The sequence below is a fragment of the Pelophylax lessonae genome (assembly GCF_965119305.1).
Source record: "Pelophylax lessonae genome assembly, chromosome: 3".
In the NCBI taxonomy this organism is placed as follows: domain Eukaryota; kingdom Metazoa; phylum Chordata; class Amphibia; order Anura; family Ranidae; genus Pelophylax; species Pelophylax lessonae.
The window spans coordinates 537,958,513-537,983,963 of record NC_138770.1 but is presented as its reverse complement, the minus strand read 5'-3'; the positions used below and the strand labels follow the sequence as shown (position 1 = coordinate 537,983,963).

Genomic DNA, 25,451 nt, shown 5'->3' with positions numbered 1-25,451 from the left:
AAGCATTGGGTCTCCAGTTCGTACCACTCTACATATTCCAATTACGCTAGGGTGTCTCCATTTTGATCCGTAAGGGGCTGCCCTTCACTTGTTCCAGGGTGATCACTGACCCATATGGCCGTTATGTTTTTTTACTGTGCTCCATTCATGCGGTACAGCTACTCCTGGTGGTAGTGTATGTGTCTCCCCCTGTTACGGCTGCTTTTTCCTCTGACTTGAGTGTGGGGTTGGCTGGGTTGCCCTGTGTCCCTACTCTCCTGCTGGGGGACTTTAATTCAGTTCTGGACGCTGTGCTGGACCGTTTGAGGCCCCTCCAGCATGAGTCTAAGTTGTTTAGTCAGTGGTGTGCCTCATATAACTATGTGGATGTCTGGCGCCTGAGATGTCCTGCGGCGAGGGTTTACTCTTGCCAATCCAGAACGTACAACGTTCTTTCCAGGCTGGACTATGCACTGGCCTCTCCCGACATGATGCCAATGGTTCACTCGGTGGCTTACGTTGCCCAGACGTTGTCTGACCATTCTCTACTCAGGGTGGACTTGACTTTAGGCCATAGGGTTGCCTTTCGGATGTGGAGACTCAGCCCTCTTTGGATCTCCGCACCTGAACTACGTGACCTGGTCCTTCAGGATAGGGCCACATACTGGGAGTTCAACTCCCAATCCTCTACTGTGGGATCTCGCTGGGACGCCTTCAAGGCCTCTACGCGGGGCGCCTACATCTCGCGTATTGCTGCCCATCGCTGCTCTAGTTGGGCCGCTTTGCGTGAGCTAGAGGACTCCTTGCACGCTGCGCGTGCTCGGTATGCTGCTGACCCTGCCCCTGCCTTTCGAGATGCCCTGGTTGGGGCCCACACTGCCCTTAAACTACATTTAGTTGACATGACCCGTAAGCAACAGCTTTATCTTACTGCTAGACTCCATGAACATAGTGGGAAGAATGGCAGACTCCCGGCATTCCTTTCCAGGGCGGACTATGTGGACCGTTCGATCGCCCAGATCCGTACGGTTGGCGGTTCGGTCCTGGCGGACCCCCTGCGTATCAATGAGACGTTTCGCTCCTTTTACTCTGATCTTTATTCGGAGCAGGGTGTGGTTGTCGAAACCGAGCTTGTTGGGTTCTTGGACTCATTGGATTTTCCGATGTTGTCTGATGCCCACAGGCTGTTGCTGGATGCCCCTCTGACTACTGACGAAATTGAGACTGCTATTGGCTCCCTGCCTTCCATAAAACCTCTGGACTTGATGGCTTACCCGCAGAGTGGTACCAAGAGTACCCGGGGGACCTTGCCTGTAGACTGCGAGACCTATATGCATCGGCTTTGGATGAGGGGGAACTCCCGGCGTCTATGCGGGAGGCTCTCATAGTGTTCCCCCCCAAACCTGACAAAGATGGACTGTTGTGTGACTCATATCGCCCTATATCATTGCTTAAAAGTGATGTTAAGGTCCTAGCCAAGCTTTTATCTAACCGCCTCGCTAAAGTTATAAGTACTCTCATCCACCCTGATCAGAATGGGTTCATGCCTGGAAAGAGCACGTACGACAATATCCGCCGACTCCACCTGCACCAATATACTGCAGCCAAGGCAGCCAGAAGTGGCCTGGTGTTGTCCCTGGACATTAAGAAGGCCTTTGATACAGTGAGATGGGACTTCCTCTGGCAGGTCATGTCCAAAATGGGGTTTGGCCTCTCCTTCATTAAATGGGTACGCCTACTATACTCAAGACCTCTAGCTAGAGTGTGTACGAATAAGGATGTTTCTGCGACATTTTCCCTTCACCGAGGTACCAGGCAGGGCTGCCCTCTGTAGCCGCTTCTGTTTGCTCTGGCCATTGAGCCTTTGGCTCTGGCGGTGCGTCAGACGGTGGCAGTTGGCGGCATCCTTTGTGGCGACCTGGAGGAGAACATTTCACTGTACGCAGATGACGCACTTATTTACCTTGATGGCTGTGAGTCCTCTTTTGAAGCCTTGATGGGGGTGGTGGAGGAGTTCGGTGGGGTGTCTGGCCTTAGAGTGGGCTGGGATAAATTGGTGGCTTTTCCGCTTGCCCCCCCCCCCCCCGCAGACTTTAGCTTTTTAGAGCTTTAGCTTTTTGCAGCGCTTCGGAGTCCGCATGTCTCCCACATTACAGCTCCCTGAATGTCCAGCCTATAATTTCGCATATGGAGGTTCGGTTGCGCACCTGGTCTTCGTTGCCACTGAATCTCATTGGTAGGATTAATATTTTTAAGATGATTTACTTACCTAAATTCCTTTACCTTTTTCGTGCTTCCCCTGTTTTTCTGCCCAAGCGTTTATTCCATAAAAAAGATTCCACCCTCACTTCCTTTTTTTGGCAGGGCTCCCGCCCTCGCATAGCTCGATCCTCTCTCCAGGCCTCTAAATTTCAAGGGGGCCTGGCATGTCCGGATCTCCACAAATATTTTCTTGCGTCACAGCTTACCTATTTGTATGGCTGGCTTGGTGACTCTCCTGGGAACTCCTCCACTACCCTTGTATGGGCCTTGCATGGCTCTAGAATGTAGGCTCTGGATGCTCTACACAGGTCGGTCCCCAGGCGCTGCTCTCGTGCCTCTACTGTGGAGGGTGGGTGGCTGGCCTGGCATGCTGGCAACGCGATGCTGTGGGATGCACCGGTGGGGTCTCCTAATGCCCCATTGTGGGAAAATCCCAACTTCCCGGAGCTCTACGGTCATCGGACTCGGGCTGGTGGTCTGGACTTGGGGTGACTCACGTCTCCCACGTCTTTCGGTCAACTGTTTTTGTTTCTTTTGATGACCTGAAGGCCCGCCACGGTGTGAGCAACCGTTTCATTTTTAAATACCTACGCCACGCCGCCCGTGCGCAATTTGCTGGGTTGACCATAGAGCTCCAGGAATCCCCAATAAAGAAACTATTGTCTATTCCAGAGATAACTAAACTGGTCACTACATTTTACTCGAGGTTGCAGGCAGCGAGTGCTGACCCGTTTAAATTGGCCTTGTGCAAGTGGGTCGCACTCCTTCCTGAGCTGTCGGAGGAGGTATGGGACGAGGCCTCAGAGGTGTGCTTCCAGGACCTTATTAGTTCCAACCACAGATTGATACAGTTTAAATTCATTCACCATTTGCACTACACCCCTCAAAAGTTGGTCCGTATGGGGGTTGCCCCGGGCGCTGCCTGTTCTAGGTGCGGCTGTCCCGCAGCAGACCTCCTTAACATGTTTTGGTCCTGTCCCCATATTAACGGCTACTGGAAGTCTATTTTCGCTTTCTTTAATAATAAATTACATTTACTGGTCCCACACATGCCTGAGGTGGGCCTGTTGAGTGTGTTGAATGATATCTTACACTGTGTGCGTCCTAGGATCTTGCTCTGTATCCTACTGTTCTATGCCAGGAAGCTTATTTTACTACATTGGAAAAGTGTTGAATTGCCTACCATGCAACAATTCTATGTTTTAGTGCGAGGTGACGTACCACTCTATAAACTGATCTATAAGAGTAGAGGGTGCCCTCATAAATTTATTAAAATTTGGCAGCCTTGGCTTGATGTGGAGGATTCATTCTGGGCAGATGTCCCTCTGCCCTCGAGCTTGACTGCTGACTGAGACTGTTGTGGTCCCAGGTGTACTGACGGATTATCTGGTTTTCATGTTGTGTATTACCTGCTCCCTCCCCCCGTGGGGGTGGGTACTTGAGGGTAGAGGGAGGTGTGTGTGAGTGGTTGTGTTAGTGTGAGTGTTGGGGGTGTAGGTGGTCGTGTGTCCTTGTTTGTGTTAGTTGTCTTGTTCCGTTGCTGCCCCCCTCATTCATCCTAGGGTGGGGCTCCCTTTTGGTGTTATGCTAGGTGTGCTCCACAGCCGCTGTTTGACATTCTGGGGAAATTTATGCTTGAAGCCCCTCCTCCCTCTTTCCTCCCCATTCCCTTCCCTCCCTTCCCCTCCCCCCCCCCCCCCGGGCCCTGTTGGCCTTCTTGTCATGTTATTCTGCAGTGCCTTCCATTGACCTGGTGTATTTTCAGTGCCTGTTAAATATATATTTTTCTTACTGGCATTGTTTGTACCTGTATTGTATGTTGTTGGTTGAAAATTCATAAATAAACACCTTTCAAAAAAAAGAGGGCAGTGCTAGGAGGTGTGTAGGGGTGGAGACAAGGGATGGTTCTAGGGGCAGTTCTAGGTTGTGGGTAGGAGGCAAGCATGTGCCAGGGGAGTGTGGTGAGTTACTGCACCTTTTTCTCTGATAAAAAAAAGCCCTGTCTAAAATATTAGTTTTATTTACATACCCAGTGGCATCGCCATAGTCTTTCTCATTTACAGAGTGGGAGCCAGAAGAATGCTTTTGAGATGCATTAAAGCTCTGTCCATACTCTATGTCATTTAAAGTGCAAAACGATTCCATGCAATGATCTGCAGAAAAAAAAGAAGAAAAAGAAACACAACATAATGCAGTTAGGAGCTTGTTGCTGTCATAATCATCTGGGCAGTATATTAAAAAGAACCAAAACTTACACAGTATAGCAATAAATATTTATAGATTTAACATAGATCTTTATATATTATTGTTTATTTTTTTATTTTTAAGATTTGGGTGCACCGGGAAAGTGACACTAAAGAATGCAAGGGGAAGGCCACAATACAATAAATAAAAATAATCAGTGCTAATAAAAAAATGCAATTAAACAAATAAAATAAATTATATCAAATAAAATGAATGAACACACATAAAAGTGCAAGTGCAACAAAATTAGTGCACAGAAGGTGAGCTCACAAACTTGTAGACCCAAATAAGGTCACTATAAAATTCATAAAGACACAAACAGTCCTTGAATACAGATCAATGGCATCTAGTGATTCAGAAAGTGCAATTGTGCAATGGAGAAAAGGGAAATCCACCACCAGGCATTAGCAATTGATAGACACCTCTTACCAGATAAGTTGGACCAAAAATTATAACGGTCAAACTCACATGTGTCACAGTGTAAAAAGGTATTCAGTGGAGAGGATTGCCGCTCAGCAGCAGTTTGCGATATGAAATAAAAGGGTGAAAAACAGACTGCCAACAGCGAAACTCATTTAAATCTCACCATTTATTAGCAAAGTTCATACTTAATGATTTCTAGGTGATCCCGATTCAATATAACAGGCTGCAGGCTGACTGCTCACGTGAATCCAAAGCCAAGGGTGGCAATGGCAGAACGTGTGTAATGACGTTGTAAGCAAAGCCACTCTCTACGCGTTTCTTTACAAATGACGTCTTCGGGGAACGGGCCATACCATTATAATTTTTGGTCCAACCTATCTGGTAACAGGCATCTATCAATTGCTAATGCCGGGTGGTGGATTTCCTCTTATATCCATTGCACAATTGCACTTTCTGGATCACTAGATGTCATTGATCTGTATTGAACAGACTATTTTCATCTTTATGGATTTTATAATGAACTTTTTTGGGTCTGCAAGTTTGTGAGCTCACCTTCTATGCATTAATTTTTGTTGCACTAGCACTTTGATGTGTGTCCATTACCTTTATTTGATATTTAATTAATCTGTTTAATTGCATTTATTATTAGGGCTGCTTATTTTTATTTATATCTGGTATGAGCTGGTATCACAGTTATTAAGGAGCTGCTTGGCGTTCTATTATTTGAACTAGCGCAGATTTTTAAGCAATTTACTGCACAATACAATAAAACCTTCATCAAAGTACTCGAAACTAAAGAAAAGATTTGGCTGCAGTTCCACTTTTATTTTGTTTATCCTTTTTGAAGCAGCAGCATTTATATTTCAGATATATGCTAACCAAGCATCTTTGCTACTCAAGGACAGTTCATCCTTGCTAAAAGATACTTTGGCAAGCATTGAGTTTGAAGCTTAGCTGTACAGTTAAAAGTGTGTGCTAGTGTTCATTATTATAGCCTTGATGTCAGTGAAAAAAAAATGACAATTTTATGCCATATTTCCAGATGTCATACAAGCTGATCTGCTACAGGGTGACAACATTTACAGAAATGCTGGAAACACTACCCTATTAGCATATTTTTTTTTTCAATTCTTCAGTTAAACCTCCTATTTTCTTCTGTGATGGCAAGTTCAGCAGCTGCAAACCGATCGAATACTAATTTGTCTATTATTTAGATTCACAAAGTCTGTACAAAAAAGAAGCACAGTAGGAAAGTGATGCAGTGTTCTGCCTCCACAAAGCTCAATTAGGGACTGACTTGTTTCTTTACCCTTTTATTTCACTCATAAGAGTTTACCTATATGAAAATTTCATTACTGTATTGCTATAATTAGGAATTCATAATATTCACCAAATTAATTTTTATTACATTTTTATTTTGTTTTGGACAGGAAAACAGTAGCATTTCTTCCTAGTGCAAACAGACCCTATTTACTGTGATAATGGAGTTAAACAAACGCCTCCTCCTCCCAGCAAGGTACACTCACTAATCCACCCTCCTTTACCATCATCTCACTGCGGTGTTGTTGGAGTTCATCTGGGTGGATAATGTTACTGCCCCCCAACATGACAGTATACAGGCAGACCCAATCCCTTTCAAATAGGGGAAGTCACATGTGCCTCCATCTCTTGAAGCCACGCTCCCTTGGAGCAATCGAACAAGGGCTCTGATGGCCTGAGAAAAGGGGAAGGGGGCAAGGGAGGGTGGGTTGTTGGGTATAACTTGCTGGGTAGGTGGGCAATCAGGAGAAAAGGTGGGCAATCAGGAGAAACTGTCACTTTGCCATTAAAGTGACAATGTCCCTTAAAGTTTTATAAATGTCCCCTTGTTCACAGGGTAAAGAAATGATAGACGATCTCTCCAGTTGGGTCATAAACTGCAAAAAAAAAAGAAACAAAACACTTTTTCAATAAAATGGGGAAGGTTTAGAACCTCTGTTGGGTTAATATTACTATCTGAGTTTTCCTGTCCCTGTGACAACCACTCCTGTGATTTCTTGTCCTGTCTAAAACCTAGTACACACAGGCCAAATGTCGGGCGACATTGGCTGGTTTAATAAAAACCGGTTGACATTTGGCCTGTGTGTATGGCAGATGGCCCAACAGAAGCCAGCCGCTTGCCCGGCTTCTGTTGGACAAGCATGCTGGAAAACCAGCAGCTGACCGGCTCCCAAACAGTGGTCCAAGCCAATGGCTGAGAGCCCTGACCGGAGTGTTCTGGCGGGTGGGGGGGGGGGGGGGGCTGCCCCCTGTCAGAACACAATATCTTAGCAGGGGAGATCGCTGTACTAACGTTGGATTGTTAGTACAGAGGCTCCAGCCTGAGCTGGATTGAAGGAAAAAAAACTGATAGTGTGTACTAGGCTTTAACTCTGAGGAGTTTCCTGACACATGATATAAGTTGGTATTGGGAGGGAGTGGTGGACGGGGAGCTCAGCAGACAGCTTGTCTATTCAGAACACAGTTCTTCTGCTGTGTGTAGGGGGTGTGTTCCTTTCCTCCAATCATCTTTCACACACTGTTACTGAAGCCTCTCCTCCCTCTCCTCTGTGCTTCTGACAGATGAAGAAAGATTTTAACACTTTTCTGCCCTTTTGAAGGGGTGTAGGAGTAGGAAGACTGCAGACAAACAAGTAAAACCTATATAGGAGGATTTGTTTAATCTCTGCATATCATCTGATGCTTTTCACTTCAATGGGTATGTGTGAGAGTTTACAACAGTTTTAAGGTTTAATTTTTCCAGATCATGCTACAGTAAGTAGCTAGTTACATTTAACTTGACTTGTTCTATAATGTTTAAGATGTGATGCCACTCACCCAAATGTGAAGGCATCTGTTTATGGTAGCCAATCAGCTTCTATCTTCAGCTTGTTCAATAAAACCTGGATGCTGATTGGTTTCTATGGAGAGATGCACCAGAGATTTTGCACTCTCCAGTTTTAGTAAATCTTATCCATTATTTTTTGTCAATGTATGCATAAAGCTTGTGGTTGGATGCTACACAGAATTACCCCTTAATCTGAACTTATAATAAACCAATGTAACCAGGTAAAAATTAAAAAACAACAAAAAAAAAAAAACACTCACTACAGGACAGCACTTTCCTTTAATCTGTACAGTATTTTAGCTACTAGCTCATGGAGCTTGGTTTGATAATACTTTTGTTGTTATATAATTGTGTCCCTTTTATTTACTTTCCTACTAGTGAGCTATGAACATAAGCCTCTATATAAGAAAAAAGCTATCATAGCTGTTGAAAAATCAGTCAGGGTGAAAAGACCGAACTCTTCCGCCAACATAGGAAAATAAAACAAAAACAGACCCCTTAACCACTTTAAGACCGAAAGGATTTGCCCCCTTAATGACCAGGCCCTATTTTGCGATTCGGCACTGCATTATTTTAACAGACAATTGAATGGTCATGCGACGCTGTACCCAAACTAAATTACGTCCTTTTTTTCCCACAAATATAGCTTTGTTTTGGTGGTATTTGATCACCTGTGCGATTTTTATTTTTTGCGCTATATATAAAAAAAAAGAGCGACAAAAAAAAAAAAAAAAAACAATATTTTTCACATTCTGCTATAAGACATTCTCAAAAAAAATTAAAAAATCAAATTTTTTTTACATTTTAGGCCAATTTGTTTTCTGCTACATATTTTTGGTAAGAAAAATCGCAATAAGCGTATTTTAATTGGTTTGCGCAAAAGTTATCGCATCTACTAACTACGAGAAAGATTTATGTCATTTTTATTGTTTTTTTTTTTTTTTTACTTGTAATGGTGGCGATCTGCGATTTTTTGCGGGACTGCGACATTGCGGCGGACAGATCGGACCCCTAACTTACATTTTTGACACTTTTGGGGGTACCAAAGTAATCAGTGCTTAAAATATGCACTGTTACTGTAATATTGTCATTAGCAGGGAAGGGGTTAACCCTGTGGGTGATCAAGGGGTTAAGTGTGAGCCTAGGGGAGTTATTCTAACAGTAGTGGGGGGGGGGGGCGTGGCTTGTGAAATGATCATAGAGACATGTGATCCTATATAGAAGGATCACATGATCTCTATGATCATCCCAGGGAGAAGAACGCTCGGCTGTGTTTACAACAGCCGACCGTCCTTCTCTCTCAGCCGGGAATGATCGCGGGTGTCAGGCGGCAATCGGAGCCGCCTGACACTCACATCAGCTTCCCCGCTGGCGATCGGGGGCTGTAGCGCCGGCGCACACTCGCCCCCTAGGTGCCTCCAGATGAGGGACTTAGACCTATGTTGTTTTTTCCTGTAGGAGGCAGCCTGCCGCAGTAAAAATATACTGTAGGTAAATAAATGGTAAAAAGGCGCTGGTAATCTTTTTAAGTGCTGGGTATAAATATTTGTAAATAATTAGAGAGTGTAAACTTACTAAAAAAACTTTTCTAAAAATTCAATACAAACATCAGTGGTGCATATATATACAATAAATGAATAATTAATTTATAAAGTGCAAATGCTGTGCAACAATAGTGCAAAAAGTAAAGTGCTTGCTTGTGTATCCACAAATTAAATTATAAATCATAAATTATTGCACCGACAATATTGTGCCCACTATTATAGTGCTTGAAGTGATTTAAAGTGCTTATAAATAATATATAGTCCAAGTCAGTTCATGCAGGGAAAAACTGGATATATATTGCTTGGATCTTTAGTGCTCCAGGTGGTGGGGTGTGTCACTCTTAGCCTCTTACCAGATTGAAGCAGGTCGCAAGGACCCCCAACGCCTGTGATCCCTTTATATAGGTGGATCAGACCTTACCGACTCCTTTTTCAGAATATCCTGCTCCTTTCTGCTATTTTTGCGTTACTCATACGTGTAAAGGTAGAGCCCGCATGTATAAAGACACATAAGATAGCCAAAATAGTGTAATACTGTCAATTTTAATAAAAGTACATAAAATCACAATAGTTGGCTCCTTACATTTAGTTGTGCCCTCCTGGCACTGGGCAATTTGCATGGATTGCTTGCGGGTATCAGGAAGAAAAACCTCCGAGGATCTGCAGTATCTCTCTTATGTCTCCTTCCCCCTGCTAGCATGCGGCGGTCGGCGTGCGTCCCAGCCTGCGTTCCAAATGCCCTTACTCGCTACTTCCGGGTTTAGCAGAGACCAAAGATCCAAGCAATATATATCCAGTTTTTCCCTGCTTGAACTGACTTGGACTATATATTATTTATAAGCACTTTAAATCACTTCAAGCACTATAATAGTGGGCACAATATTGTCGGTGCAATAATTTATGATTTGTAATTTAATTTGTGGATACACAAGCAAGCACTTTACTTTTTGCACTATTGTTGCACAGCATTTGCACTTTATAAATTAATTATTCATTTATTGTATATATAAGCACCACTGATGTTTGTATTGAATTTTTAGAAAAGTTTTTTTAGTAAGTTTACACTCTCTAATTATTTACAAATATTTATACCCAGCACTTAAAAAGATTACCAGCGCCTTTTTACCATTTATTTATCTACCTATTTATTGTTACCTAACAATTAAAAGGGCAGCAGGTTTTAACATATTTTAGCCAGGGTCAGGCGCCTTCGCATTTTTTATATAAAAATATACTGTAAGCGGTCCAGAAGTGGTTAATAACAAAAGCAGCTTCTGAAGACTAGAATTCCACATTACAATAATTTATATGATTGCAAATATTTTCTTTTGTATGGCCAATTCAGATGGTAGATCAGTCATATAATGACATTTTTGGGAATTTTCTCTTGTATGCAGTGCAAAGCAAAATAAGTTCAGTCTTACTAATTAAACTAATGTCAACAAGTACTGGCAGAAAAGAACAATCAGTCAGAGACCTAAAGTGAAATTCCTGCCTGACACTAAGGGCTCTTTCACACGGGCGGTCCGATCAGATCCGCCTGTCAGTTTTTTAGGCGGATCTGATCGGATGCCCCATTCAGCCCTATGGAGCAGCGGATGTCAGCGGTGACATGTCCGCTGACACCCGCTGCCATCCGCATCCGATCCTGTCCGTGAAATCCGGACGGATGGAAACCCTATTTTCCATCCGTCCTGGGGATCGGATGGGATCGGATGAGAGCGGACAGGCGGTCCGCTCTCATCCGATTCCCCAAAGAGAGCAGCGGGGGCTGTGACACCTCCCTCTCCGCACTGCAAGGGGAGACGGAGCTGTCATCTGCCGGCTCAGCAGGGTTTGCGGATCGATCCCCGCTGAGCAGCACAGATCCGCCTATGGAGGTGGACCGTGTGAAAGAGCCCTAACTATTCTTAACGGAGAAGTGCAGCCAAAGCTCGTTTGGCAACCCACAGAGAGCTGGCCACTCAGTGCTCCAATGGGGGGGGGGGGGGTTGGTCAGAGCAGAGAGCTGCTGATTGACAGTCAGAACCTCTCTGCTCGGGGAGCTGTGATCTGGTGACATTATCCGACAGCTTCGGCTCCCCTGTGACAAAGAGTGTTTGATGATGGTCGTTGTTGGTGTTCCCTCCATTCCCTGTAGACACCGCTCACTGATACGAGAAAACTGGAGCTGTGGAATCCCGTGACTGGACCCAAGTGGACTAAAAAAAGGGAAGTATGCTGGTCTTTTATACATAGGGTAGGTAGGAGGAGGGGGGGGGGCATTTTTAAAAATAGTTAAGCAGGAATTCCATTGTAATCCTTGTCAAGCTCTCTCTTCTGGCATATTAAAGCAGAACTTCAGGCAAACAGCTAAATACATAGATGAAATACTTATAAAAGAGTTGTTTATATTGCCAAAAAATTGGTAAATCTGCTCATCCAGTCCTGATATTTATGCAGCCCCATCACACAGCACAACCGGACAGATAACACCTCTTTCTCTGTTACAGTTATAGATTATAGAAGGAATCCACAGCCACATTCCTTTGTTCCATTTTCATCTGCCTGATGTTTTGTTTTAACTGTGACTCAGGCTAGCCAAGCACAACTCCAGTTTTGATTGTGTTGCAACAAATCTATGCATTGCCGGTAATGTCTGAGTAATGTACGTGTAAATAGAAAAGTGGAAATGAATGTTCCAAATCAACATTAATCAGCATGAAGTTAAACTTCCAAATTACAGTATCATTTTTAGTAAAACAGAGCCTGGAATCATTTAAGTGGGGTTTAGAACCCATGGCTCTGCCATTGTGACAATAACCAGATGATAAATCTATGTATGGCCAGCTTAAGTCATACATACTCCTTGTTACTCATAATTAGAGATAAGTGAGTTGGTCTGCTGGGCTCAATATTAACAGCAGACTGAGTTGATGTTTGGCCAGTGGATATCTGCATATAATTCCCAATATATCAGACATAATCCACAGTTCATCTTTTTAAGCTAACTGAAGACCTTCTACACAATTTACCTGATCATTTATTCTTATTGTAAATTCTAAGTGCATGCAGAAAAATGTGGATCTGTAAAAGCAAGATAGCAAACCACATTTCTTAAATTATATATATATATATGTGGATTTGCCTCTTTTTATGTTGACTCTAATCAGGGTTGCCACCTGTCAGTAAATTTGCAGCCAGTTTGTAAAAAATCTGTGATTTTTACAACTGTCTGTAAATATCAGGGGCTGACAATTTGTCACGTTGTGTTGACTTGTAAAGTTAAATTGTAAACCAGGCAAATTACTTAATATGGGTGTTGTCAGTGTTTCCATAGTGTGCTTCTACTGTTTAAATATCGATTGTCTTTGTTTTTAATAGGAGTTCTGTAATTTTTCAGATTTTCAGTAAAAAATTTGCTCCGTCAGTAAATTTTCCATGTTTTGTCAGTAAAAAATGCTGCTGGAGGTTGACAACTTTAATGCAATTTTTATAGGCAATTACACACATTTACCTTTTATGTATTCTTTTATCCATAGGAACTTTTACTTTGTATTTGTTGTTTTATGTATAGGAACTTTTACCACTTTGTTTTTTACCTATTTTGTTAATGATTTTGTAGGGATGGTCTCTACACCCTGCCCAGCACTGCTAAAGATGAATGCAGCAAAGATGTTTATTTTACAGAACATTAAGTGAGAAGGATGTGGAGGACACTGATCAGCTGCTGTTGCAGCCTGGGCTGCTGACCCTTGCAACCCTTGGACGGAAGGAACCTGATTGGCTGGAAGGGCCAAGGAGGAATCTGTTTTGCCAGTGGATATTTAACCCTGCCCACCAGATGGTGTGAGGTAGAGACAGTTGGCTGGGACCTGCATGGAGAGCAGGGAGTACCCAGAGAGTGTCTACTGAACCAACACCCACGTAGTTTGTGTGGGGTGCCTTGGGAAGTGCTGTGTCTGGCTAACTCAGAACTGGATGGAGTGTGCTGCCAGATATTATAGCCCTAAAGAAAGGGGCTCAGGGACTGCTGCTGCTGTGTGCTCTTCTGCTGGATTCCTGCTACAACCTCGGGCCACCATTGTGCTGGAAAGTGCTGCTGCAGGAAGAGACAGAGAGAGGAATTGGGACTTACGGTTGAGACATAGTTGCTAAACAACTATCGTAATTGTGTTAGGATTCCCAAAGCAATGTGTGCTGTTTTGCTAGAGGCTGTATGCTGTATTTAAGATGTATTTGTCACTCCTGGGAAAAGCTGACTGCTACAGAGACCATGTGCCGTATTGTGTGCTGCTGATGCAGGGAGTAAGGCCAGAATGCCCCAGTGTTTCAGAGCAACCAGTGTTCCAGCTATATTCTCATCTTGTTTTCCAGATATCAACACCTCTTAAAGCTGCCAAGAGCTGGCTGAGGAGGTGGACCGTTTTGTTCAATGAGGTACCACTTGGAAAAACAACCTGTGTAACCAGTAGTGATAGGCCTTGGGTCGCCATTTTGTACTCCACTGCAAGGGACCCAATTCTAGCCAGACTGAATCAGTGTAACCTGGCCAGAGGTTTAAGCAGGGTCCAGTGTACCTAAGCTAGGTTGTACTATAGCCAATGTTGAGTCTATCTTCTAACTGTGATTCTCTGCTTAGCCCATCTTTTATCGTATGCCGAGCAAGGCTTAAATCTTTTATTTTATTTATTTATTTATTTTCGGTTTAATTTCATTAAGAGCAATGGTAAAAGATCAAATATGAATGAAAATAGATAATTTTCTCCCCAAGTTTGAAAGTGCTTGCTTGGATATATGGCAAATCCAAAATATGTACTGTATGTAGGGAAATTGTTACAATATCCTTTGGTCATATTACTTAATTTACTACAATGTTTTGTTCTTCACTCTCATTTATTTCTTCTGATAAATGTAACTTTCAACTCCCCTGTACCATTACAATCTCTTGTAAGTTATGCAAAGAGTGCAGAGGTCAGGAGTAAGTATTGAACAGATTGCAGTGATCAAACAATAGGTAACACACAGAGAGCAGAGATCAAGAGTAAAGCTGGCCATATATGATACAATGTACAATCTCCTTTAGATTTACCTTCAACTATGTAGAGCAAGGGTCTGCCTGATGGGATACAAAGTGAAAGTGTTGTATAGGTTTGACCTCATATTATATAATTTTTGGTAAATCTAAATTAAAATTGTACAAAGAAATTGTACAATTATGCCTTAGTAACGCATGGAGAGTAGAGGTTTGGAGAAAATAACACAGTGAGTGCCGAGGTCAGGACTCAGGAGTAAGTAATGCACAAATTGCAGGGTGCAAGATATGTGCAGCTGTATTGCTTTAAATTGTATTGTACCTTGTAATTTTGGCCCACTGGTTTCACCCACTGAAAGACTAGTGTCTGTCCATTAACTTCCCTCTCTATTGTTGGCACCTCCAACATTGTCCACAGTAGCCAGGCAATGTAGCATAAACTATGCAGCTCACAGGCAAAAACTCAATAGTGGCACTGCATAAGAGTCATTCAAAAGTAGGAGACTGGAGGCGCCTGCACATGGTTAGAAATGTAGATGGCCACTTAGCCTCTAGCTTTGCTAATTTCACTTGACGCTTGGGCAGTACCACTGTTGAGTTGGCACCTGCCCATTGCAAGGTATATGCTATGCTGCCTGGCTCCCAGAGATGACACCAGGGGTGCCTGTTTCCCAGGGGCAGGAGAATCTAGGTACTACTTAGGTCCAGCTAATAACAGCTCTGCTACAAAAATCAGGACCTCAGCTCAAACTAAAAGCTGGTCCTAAGAGCTACAACTGCAGACCTGCACCCAGGGGGGGGGAGAACTCCCAGAGGGGTAAAAGGTACATCTTTGATTCTTAACTGCTTATGTCATCAACAAACATCAAAGAAAATTTACCTGAACCAGCCATTGATTAGGGGATACAGCAATATGCACAATAACTATTAACAAAATTCTGATTTCCTCAAACCTAGAAAAACCTAAAGGATTAAAAATCATCATGTGAATGATAAAGAAGAACATAGTTTAAAATATCTTGAGTAAGTTCTTTGACTTTGCTGATGAAAACAGGCAGTATAGCAATTGTACAAATAAACAATCAGTAAACAATTGAGTACCTTCAAAGGCTCTGGCAGCATTTACAAGTCGGGGCCAATCCAATCCTGCTGCTGATTCTGGAAGGGGCATTAAATCTGAATCATTAAGTTTTGACTTATCGGAGAGTGACCCATCAGAAAACCAACAGTCTTCTAGATGAGAGAAAAAAAACACAAATATTTCAAGGGATGCAGATCTTTCAAATGACCTCTACTGGCAGCTTCAAATTATTAAACGTTTATTTGACAATCTCTACTATCTTTGGGCATTAGGGATTGAAAACCAAAAACATTACAAATAAAAAAAAAAAACACATTCCCTTTAAATCCACACACAATGCCACCAAAAAACTTCATACCAATCACGATTCTAAGCTGCTAGGCATTGAAACAGTGATAATTTGAAATTACTTTGCAGCTTCAGGACCAGGAGCCTTGAAGATAATTGTGCCTACAGCGAGTCTCTCATTCTACCATTATTAGGAAACAGCAAGGTTATCTGTCAAAAGACCTTCAAAAGGAACCCCATAGAGCAAAGAAATAAAGGTTGCCACAGGCTTATTTTTGAAAGTGCCTGTTCTAGAGCTGTCATCTTAATGCTTCCTTCGCTAATTGTTAGGTTACTAGTCTTAAACAAACATGTGCATATCAGTTTTTTGGAGCCCTGGTATTTAAGTGCATGCTTGCTTACTCATAAAGAAGCAACAATAGGTATGCACCTTAAAAAAATCAGCAGTGGAGGCTCCCACGTTTTTAATTCTGACAGTTTCCCATTCAGTTTGGCTTGAATTGGATCACACAATGGGACAATGGGGTTGATTTACTAACACTAGACAGTGCAAAATCGGGTGCAGCTTTGCATGGTAGCCAATCAGCTTCTAACTTCAGCTTGTTCAATTAACCACTTAAGACCCGGAAGATTTTACCCCCTTCCTGACCAGGCCCTATTTTGCGATTCGGCACTGCGTGACTTTAACGGACAATTGCGCGGCCGTTCGACGCTGTACCTAAACAAATTTGACGTCCTTTTTTTCCCACAAACAGAGCTTTCTTTTGGTGGTATTTGATCACCTGTTCGATTTTTTGATAATGCGCTATAAAAAAAAAAAAGAGCGACAATTTTGCAAAAATTACAATATTTTTCAAAATTTTTTATGTGAAATTCCCCAAAAAAAAATGTAAAAATCAAAATGTTTTACCATTTTTGGCCAATTTGTTTTCTGCTACATATTTTTGATTAAAAAAATCGCAATAAGCATATTCTGATTGGTTTGCGCAAAAGTTAATGCGTTTACTAACTACGGGAAAGATTTATGTCATTTTTATTGTTTTTTTTTTAAACTAGTAATGGCGGTGATCTGCGATTTTGTTTTGTTTTGTGGGACTGCGACATTGTGGCGGACAGATCAGACCCCTGACTGACATTTTTGACACTTTTGGGGGTACCAGTGACATTACTACAGTAATCAATGCTATAAATATGCACTGTTACTGTAAAAATGACACTGGCAGGGAAGGGGTTAACTTTATTGGTGATCAAAGGGTTAAGTGTGTCCCTAGGGGCGTGATTCTAACTGTCAGGGGGCATGGCTAGTGAAGTAACCACAGAGACATGCGATTCTATATAGCAGGATCGCATAGCCTCTGTGCTTACTTCAGGGAGAATGACAGACGGCTGTGTTTACATTAGCCGTCTGTCTTTCTCCCTCTCCTGCAGGAGATCACGAGGGCCGGCGGCCATCAGAGTCGCCGGTCACACGCGCTGGCTCCCCAGGGAACGAGCGGGGGCGGGAGCGCGCCGCCGGCAGCATGCACTCGCCCCCTACAGGCTCATGGGCGAGCGACGTAGGTCTACGTCACTTTGCATGTAAGCGGCAGAGTGCCGCAGTAAATCTACGTGAGCCGGTCGTAAAGTGGTTATACAGACTGAGAATGGCTAACATTCTAAATAAATAACTTAAGATAGACTACTCTGAGAATGACATGGAAAGTGCCTGGTTCGAACATCAACAATTACACCCTTTTTGGTCTCCTTTTAAGTTAAAAAAAACTTCTTTAGCCATAAAAAAGCCTCCTATTACTTAATCGGCGCAAGACAGAATAACACAAGTGCAAACAGACTATTACATTTTTACTGCTAAAACAAAACTCTATCGGCTTTGTTGCCAAGTGTAAAGAGGCCTGCTAATTTTCTCCCTGAAGACAGTTAGAAAGCTATTTCCTGGACCAGAGTGAATGATAGAGATCATGGGGAGTCCTATCACCCTTATAGGGAATGCACACACAATAACAAAATAGCCCAAATTACTACAGTTTTGGTCACTGTAAACATGTTTTTGTAAATACAATGCTATCAAAATTTATATTTTTTGTTAGAAAATCGTTATTATAAATTATTAGTTTCTAATAAACTATTAGAAATTAAACAATACAGGGACCCCAAAAATTATTTTGGGGTCCCGATCCAAAAGCTGCAACCTAGGAAGACTGCTACTTATCCAAATAAAAATAAAACAAGAAATGTATCAATTTTTTTTAAGCAATATACATATACATATTTTGAAACAGGTGAAATAAGCATTAACAACAATTGTTAATAGCGTATTAGAAAAATACATACTTTTTAGATTTGCCAAGCCAGTGTTCAAATCATTCAGAATAGGAGGTGTGCTGCTGTATGGGGGTGTCGTGCTGAACAAGATATCAGTTGTTGAAATCTGATCAATTATTGAACTATGGGAGCTGGCATAGGCATGCCCCCTACGGTTACTGCACATACTTTCATCTGAAAGTGTCCTGTAAATTGATGGCCTTGGTGACAAATTTCCATAAGCTGAGTACTAGGAAAAAGAGCAAAAACATAATATTAAATGCATTTTATTTTTTTATTTTTTTGTTAAATGGTTATGTGATATATATTATACAACAATTGTTTACTTGATTTGAAAAAAAAAAAAACAAATTTTAACTCAGTTTTCCAAACTTTGGAAAGGTACATTTTTGGATGTGCACGGAGGAGCGTAAGTGCATCAAATTGGTCCAGGTGAAGCTTGTGATGTCATCTGCCCACCTCTTCACCTTGGCCAATCAATGAACGACTTAATTTGCTTGATAAAAATGGAAGGCACACCTGAACGGCTGATTTACCACATGACCAATTGGATTTATTTCCAGCAATACAAAGGAAGTGAGTAGGATGTATGCAACATTAGACCCCTTTCACACATAAGGACCATTCATTTCATCAGTTCAGTCACTTTTTTTGTCATCAGTTTTTTTTGGACAACACCAGTTTTTCATCCTTCGTCATCAGTTTTTCATCCGTTGTCATCACTTTTTCATCCGATCTGTTTTTTGTAACGAATGAAAAATTGGGCTTTCATCTGTTCAAGAAAACAGATGTGGATGGAAGCAGATGAAAATGGATGTAAATAAATGTTTATCCATTGTCATCCATTTTCCCATAGGAATGCATTGATGTCCCTTTTCGTATGTGTGAAAGGGGCCTAACTGGACAAATATCTGCCGAAACCTTCTGTAACAAAAAGTAATCGTTCAAACCACATTGACCCAAACTAATTTTTATAGCCAAACCAAACATGGAGTTCTAATGTAAGATGTATTTAGCCTTTAGTAGTCACCCACTTAAATCAAGTGCAACTCTTCTGTTATTAGTGGAAGAAAGTTCCCTGGAGAACTAAATTGTATTTTTTTTTTTTTTTTGTTAAATTCCACGTAAACCTATTTTTAAATAGATTTCATGGTATTCCTTTGTACCACCTTATATACTAAGCAATACTTTGTTGTTGATAGCAATAGAAAGAGAGCGATGATTGCTGTGTTGTTTCTTACTCTGTTGTTATAATGTGTGTTAACCATGCCATGTCTACAAATATGTATAAAATACATCTTATTTTTCACTGTATGTATTACTGTTCAATCAAAAATCAAATAAAAAATGAATTAAGCAAAAAAAAAAAAAAAATGTAAGTTCAGCTTAGTTTTGTTATGTCACATGTGAATAAAATATTTAGCAGAAGAACACACTGAGAACTGAGACACATATGTCTTTCCACATCAAAAGAAATGTATATACCTGCTGTCTGAATGCAACCTAAGATAAGGATAAGCTGCTTCTAGATCTTAGCCTGATTAAAGTAATCCACAATGTCAGCTGGAGCTGGAGTGACAAGATGATCCGTGGTGATGGTTGAATTGGCTTATTTCATGTCTATGAAGATACAGTCCTTTTAAAATCTTTAAAGTGGATCTTTATTACATCTGAGCGCCGCAAACCAAAAGCACTATTTAATTCATTTTAATATTCAAAGCAAACTCCCACATCCATCCATGTCTCTATGCTTCATTTTGATCACTTTGAAAAACAACCCCCTGACATTTCTGGCCGTAGCCATCTTGAGTAAGGGCAAATGATTCATGTAGATATTACTACCTGGAATCAATCTGCCCCTAGCTCGGACATGTATGCAGGAGAGTGTGCTTAGCTGAGAAAACCCCTCCTCCTCCCCTTCCTTCCTGAAGACTCCTGTGATGTATATGACATTATTTGCCTAGACCTGAAAACCAAGAAGTAACTGAAGAAATTAAAAAAAAAAAAAGTTTAAAACAAGTAAATATGATATACTTTCCTATCGATTTACTAATGCTAGCAGCATGAGGATTAAAAATAATCAATGTTGATTGGGAGAGTAAAGTTCCACTTTAAAATGTAGAGACAAAAAAAAAAATCATCACACCTCTTTTGTCTTTTGAAAAACACTGCAGAAAATACCTTTTTTTATTTTGAACATAGATACTTTAAAGTGATATTAAAGTCTTATTTTGTTTTTTTCTTTAAATAACAAACATGTTATACTTACCTGCAGTAATTTTTCACAGAGAAGCCCAGACCCTCCTCTTCTCTGGTCCCTCTTTGGCACTCCCGCCTCCTCCCCCCTGCCGAGTGCCCCCACAGCAAGCAGCTTGCTTTGGGGACACTTGAGTCGAGCTGCTGCTCTGTGTGTCCATTCAGAGATGGAGCCGTGGCTCAACCCCACCCCCTTTCTCTCCTCATTGGCTCATTAACTTTGATTGACACCAGCAGGAGCTAATGGGGTCTGCTGTCTCAGTCATTGAGGAGGGAGAGTCCTGCACAGCTGAGACTCTTGTGCAATATAGCTGGATTGAGCTATATATCGGGCTGAGGGAGGCTGCTGCACACAAAAGGTTTTCATCTTAATGCATAGAATGAATTAAAATAAAAAAAACTACCTTTAGAACCACTTTATAGTCTACCTGTGCTCATATTCTTTACAAGCAGTAAATTATCAAGTCTCTCTTGCCCCCCCCCCCCCCCACACACACACACACACATCTCTCCAATTGCTCAAACTGCTTATACTGTGAAGTAATACATTCTCAAAGATCCTCAAAGATCACTAGAAAGTAGGATATCAGTTTGTTTAAAGTTTAGGATTCCCTGCTGTGTGATTAGAGGACTGGCAGTCTGCCAAGATTTTGCTCTTTAAACATAATAGAGAGGAAGCAACTCAGGTTTCTGTGCCCGTGTTATGAAGATACATTTCCCCACAATTCTTATAGCTACAGAGAGCAAAGAGGGCTTGTTTTAAAGTGGTTTTTACTGCTTGTGTATTCCTAATATGTAACACTTTAGTGTGCACAGTCTGGACAGTTTAAATTTTGGAGTGCAAGTTATGGATAATATATTAAGTGAGGGCTCAGGAACTTGTTTAATTAAATCCTTAGTGTCAACGTGTTGTAGACCTCATGCACACTGGACGTTTTTACAGCTGCTGTTTTTGACTTCAGGCATTTTTTATGCAGCCAGTAAACTCCCCTGCATGTTATCCTGTGTGTCCATGCACACATAGGATTTTATCAGCGTTTTTTTGGCAGGGGTGTTTTCTGGCTTGAAAAAAAAAAAAAAACTAGTGGATTTAAAGAGAAATTTTTCAGCTGTAAAAACGCTCTAACTCTGCAAAATGCGGCTATTTGGCTTTTATGGGCGTTTTTGAGCCATAAGCTTTTGAAGGGAGTATAGTTTTCCTAAAAACACTAAAACAGGCAAGCACTAAAAAAAAGTTATTGCAAAAACGCTGCAAAACACATTTTTAACGCGGCATTCTACAGGTAAAGCTACTGACATTTTTAGAATGTCCAGTGTGCATGAGGCCCTATTCTGTGAAAACCTTTAATGTCAAAGTGCTCCCTATCATGCGATTCCTAAGTCAAGCAATTACATGGCTTTAGTTGTAAAACATCTATCTGTGAGCACTCACAGTGTGCACACAGAACAGTGTTTTTATTACTATTATTATTATTTTTATTATTCTTAATAATAAACCTTTTAATTCACTTGTCAACTTTTAATATTTATTCTTAACAGGATATTTTTTTAAACATTGTGCCCAATATGTTCTTAACAACAACTGAAAATGATTTAAACAGCTAAAGTAGTGATAAAATATAATTAAAGAGTAACTCCAATTCTGTGGGGGAAAAAATAGCAAATAAAGAAAAAATAATATAGCATATAAAATTACTTCATATTGTAATTAATTGTTAATAAAAATAACCTTTCCTTTTTAATCTGCAGCTCTGTAATTTTCTGAAAATGAAATGCAATATGGCTACCTGGAGGTGTTCTGTACACAGAATGTGTACTGATCGCACCCCAGAAACATAATTTCCTGCTTGTGTGATTGGCTCACCAATTTTTCCTGAAGTCTGCCTAAGGCTGGCCATACATTATACAATTTTCATACAACTTTCTGTAAAATTTTCTTTAGATTTACCTTCAGCCTTCAGCTATAAAGGACAAGGGCCTGCCTAGATTGATACCATCGAAAGTGTTGTTTGGTTTCAACCTCATATTACATGTTTTTTGGTAAATCTAACAGAAAATTGTACAATAAAATTGAACATGTATGGTCAGCCTAAGATACAAATTAGATTTCAGGCATCCCCTGCTACAAAAATGTCCTTTTTGGTCAGATACTCCCAATAGGAACACGTCTAAAGGGATGCAGGCCCATCAGATTTCCTCATTAGTGCTCTGCAGCTGCACAGCTGATTGATGATTATGAAACCACTCCCATAAGACTCACTTAGCACAGAGGCACAGAAGAACAAACAGTAATTTCTTCAGAATAAAAAAAAAGGTAGGAATCTTCAACAAAGGTTGTTCTAATCCTTGCCATGTACATAGATCACCCAGAGGGGAATATTTTTTTCTCAACAAAAGTGGAGTTACGCTTTAAGTTAACCAACACATACTGATGTTGCGGAATTTGGTCTGGGCATCTACATATCAATGACGTTTGGTCAGGACAGGGTTAAGTAAGTTTTATTCTACATATCTTAGTATGTATTTCAGCCTTGTATTTTCTATTTATTTCCATATTGGGATGTGAAAATTCATAGCTATTGACCAACAAATGTTATATGGTGTGAAATGCATCTAGAGATTTATTAAAGCGTAACTCCACTTTTGTTAAGAAAAAAACATTTCCCTCTGGGTGATCACTGTACATTGCAAGGATTTTTAACAAACTTTGTTGCAGATTCCTACCTTTTGTTATTCTGAATAAATCCCTGTTTGTTCCTCTGTGCTGAGTGCGTCTAATGGGAGTGGTTTCATAATTATATATCAGCTGTGGCAGCTGCAGGGCTCGAATGAGGAAAGCTGCTGGGTCTGCATCCCTTTAGACATGTTCCTATTGGGAGTATCTCACCAAAAATGACATTTTTGTTGCAGGGGATGCCAGAAATCTGACTTGTATCTTAGGCAGACTTCTGGGAAAATTGGTGAGCCAATCACACAAGCAGGAAATTATGTTTCTGGGGTGTGGTCAGTACACATTCTGTGTACAGAACAGCTCCAGGTAGCCATATTGCATTGCATTTTCAGAAAATCACAACAGCTGCAGATTGAAAAGGAAAGGTGAATTTTAATAACATTGAATTACAATACGATTTGTGTCGCAATTGTATACGATATATTGTTTTTTCTTTGTTTGCTGATTGTTTTCCCCCTGAAAGTGGAGTTACCCTTTAAGTTCTTCTGCTGCTTGCCTGAGTATAGAGATTTTTATTTTGTGTATTTTTTTTAGGGTTGAAACAAGTGCTCAGTTTCTCCTTGACATCTATGTATGTGTCAGTGAATGCTGTCATGGTTTCAAAGGTATCATAGACTTTTTTCTACGGCTAAATGAAGCAGCAGAGCTTTCCGCTTGTCAACATTTGTGACACCTTAAGTATTACAGCCAGGATAGGAGTCAAAGGCAAGAAAACTGTATTCATTTGATTCAGCCATGCCACATGCTTTGCAGTGTTTTCACAGGAATGTAAAATGGAGAAAATGATGATGACACTGCATCCTTGTCACCAGTTGTACTGTTCGTGACTCTCACTGATCTGGCAAGTTTCGTATCTGAGCTCATTTGCATGCTAGCATCATAAGACGGCTGTCCCCAACAGGGAGGTAATGCTATTGTGCCAGCATTGTAATCTGACAGCAGACACTACCACGGAGGATTAGCAGCTACATGCAATAACTAAACACTGGAAACACTACAATCTTTTCAATATCTTATTCTCTGAATGCAGATACAATATCGTTCCTATTTTCAGCTGCAAAAATATGGGCATATACTAGTAAAATATTATTCTATTTTTAAAGCGGTATTAAAGCTTAAAAAAAAAAAAAAACCCTGCAAGGTAAAAGGCATAATTTGCCAGTATGAAATGAATACTAGCACATTATAAAAGACTTGCCTTGAAAGGAAGCCCTCCAGCGGCGTGCTGTCACCACTGAGAGGCTTCCATCTTCACCTCATGGTCCTCCTTCTGGGTTTGCATAAGAGGCGTAACTAGAACCTTCAGAGCCCCGGTGCAAGAAACCATGAAGGGCCCCCCGGACCCCTGGCCGGGGCCCTTCCTTTCAAGCCTGGGGCTCTTTCCACTGATCCTGGGGCCCTTTACTCTCGTTGCGGGGCCCTTTATTACGGTCCCGCTCTGGGACCCTTTCACAAGTTCTGCAATGGGCCCTCTTCCTGCCATCTTGGGGCCTCCCCACAGTGGTGGAATGCCAGGGCCCGGTTGCAAGTGTGACCTTTGCGATCCTGGTGTCAGTAGTTTTTATTTTTTGGTATTTTAATTGTATTATTTTTTATCATTTTATTTTATTTTTTTACAATGTCACTGACTATGACTCATTCAGAAAAGGAAGGAGCTGGTCAATTACATATTTACAAAACCTTTCCTGGTTCTCTTGTGTGACACATCCCTCGTAGCAGCCGACAAGAGAGGGAAGGGAGCACAGTGGGGTCCAGAGACAGCAGTTCACAAGTGAACTGGATAGGAGGAGTGGCGGGGGCAGCATACAGAAGAACCAATCTCCTCCATTTTCCTCCTGCAGCTACAGGAGGAAAAAGGAGGATAGTGATTTCTCTACATGCTGCCCCCGGTTCCCCCTCCAATCCACGTCTACAGAGGAGCCGCACAGGCCCCCTGGAGCATGAAGCCCGGTTGCAATTGCAACCCCTGCAACCCCTGTAGTTATGCCCCTGGTTTGCATGCTGCAGCCGTTTGAATGGCCGAGCTGCGATGATGTCACTCCCAGTGATGTCAGCAGCTGCTGCTCCCAAGAATATCTCCTAACCGGTGCACCTTTAGGAGATATTCATGTAACCTACAGGTAAGCTTTGTTATAAGCAAACCTGTAGGTTCAAATTCAAATAAAGAGTTTACTACCACTTTAATAACTTTTCTTCAATTTTTAATCATTAATGGGGGTCATGTTGACTTTTTTTTTTACCCCGGTGATGGGAAAATTCAAAGAGTCGGGATGGAAATTTTTTCTCAATCAAACAAATTTCCATTAGTGACTGTAGTTTTTCTTTGTGGAATTATATTTATTCTAAAATCCAGTGTTAAAAGTAAATGAAACGTTGAAGTACTTTCTAACAACTTTTATCAAGTCATTAAATGTACTGAGAATTTTTACACGAACGTTCGT

General features: G+C 41.3%; 1 protein-coding gene across 3 annotated transcripts in view; it reads right to left on the bottom strand.

The window, feature by feature from the left end:
* SIPA1L2 (signal induced proliferation associated 1 like 2) overlaps positions 1-25,451 on the bottom strand; it is a 601,890-nt gene that overhangs the window by 243,468 nt on the left and 332,971 nt on the right. For all 3 annotated transcript variants that reach the window (XM_082249126.1, XM_082249125.1, XM_082249127.1), the window contains 3 exons: positions 18,033-18,252; positions 15,434-15,565; positions 4,271-4,394 (listed from right to left, as the gene is read on the bottom strand). In XM_082249126.1, the coding sequence (XP_082105252.1) occupies positions 4,271-4,394; positions 15,434-15,565; positions 18,033-18,252 (476 nt within the window). The remainder of the gene's footprint in view (positions 1-4,270; positions 4,395-15,433; positions 15,566-18,032; positions 18,253-25,451) is intronic.